Genomic DNA, 1,260 nt, shown 5'->3' with positions numbered 1-1,260 from the left:
TTTTTAAGAGCTGGGTAATACAGGTTGAAAGGCTTTATGAAACAGTTCTTCAGAACTACCCTGACATACATAATAATTGATGTTTAACTAAATTATAAATATGCTAGTAAATCCTATGGTTGAATATATACACACACACATACACACACACTTCATCTTCTGGAGAGTGGATACAAAGTTTTCTGGCTTAAATTATTCCTCCAGCTGTATTCACATCTGTTGTTATTGCTATGTGCTGTTGAGTCAATCCTGACTCATAGCAACCCTATAGACCCATAGGGTTTCCAAGGAGCGGCTGGTGGATTTGAACTACTGACCTGTAATAGTGAAGTATATTTTAGTCTATAACTAGGCAATATGCTTTTCTAAATTTACTTCATAACAATAGATTAACAATGACTGTTCTCGTTAGTAGCACTGCTATATTTTAGAAATTCGGATTATGAAACTAAATTCTGTTTTGAAAGATATCAGGGCATAATGACATAATGTTAGGATATTTGAAAATGATACTGTATTTGGCAATAGTTCGAAAAAAATAATTTTTCTCATATTTTAATTTCCACTTAGGATTGTCTAAATATCACCAGTGATGTTTTATTAGTGTGATTCTGTTTCTGGAAATTTAAAATTATGTTGCAGATTTATAATCTCACCTTCTCTTTCCCCAATGCTCACTGTGTGCAGGGTCCTGTATTTTTCCTTGAAGATGGAAAATCAGCTATCTCATTGAATGATGCTTTGATGTGGGCAAAGGTGAATCCATTCTCACCTCTAGGGACTGGACTACGCCTCAATCCATTTTGATAGAAGGTTTTTCTCCATGATTACTTGTTTTTTAAAAGACGAACTCTCGTGGGTTGGTATTACCTTAATCTTGGTTGTCCAAAACCAAATGTTTCAGGGAGGGGAGGAGGTGGAGAACAACAGTTGATTTTATTCATTCACTTCCAAAAATAAAATATTTATGTAATTTTAAGTAAAAATAGGTGTCTCTTTTATAAAATATAGTAACCACACTTGGGAGGAAGTTGTTAATATTTGTTAAAAAGGTTTGATAATTTAAAAGAGCATATAAAAGTTTCACAAAGCAAAAAAGGTATCAACATATTAATATGGTTGAAACATTGAAACATGAAATATTGCAACACCTAGAATAATTCTTGACACTCAGTATGTACTTAATGAACATTTGAATGACTGAATGTCTCAATATATTGAAACGTAAGGGGAGTACAACTGATTTTCAAGTTAACAAGC

At 32.8% G+C, this 1,260-nt stretch overlaps 1 protein-coding gene across 1 annotated transcript in view; it reads left to right on the top strand.

Annotated features, from left to right (window-relative positions):
* The window catches only part of WDR17 (WD repeat domain 17), an 86,002-nt gene extending 85,004 nt beyond the window's left edge, over positions 1–998 (top strand). The window contains 1 exon segment of the mRNA XM_023724885.1: positions 688–998. Coding sequence (XP_023580653.1) covers positions 688–807 — 120 coding nt within the window. The 3' untranslated portion in view covers positions 808–998.
* Positions 999–1,260: the final 262 nt, after the last annotated feature.

Source organism: Trichechus manatus, unplaced genomic scaffold (genome assembly GCF_000243295.1).
Source record: "Trichechus manatus latirostris isolate Lorelei unplaced genomic scaffold, TriManLat1.0 scaffold00267, whole genome shotgun sequence".
Lineage (NCBI taxonomy): Eukaryota > Metazoa > Chordata > Mammalia > Sirenia > Trichechidae > Trichechus > Trichechus manatus.
This window is presented reverse-complemented; position numbering and strand designations above follow the sequence as displayed.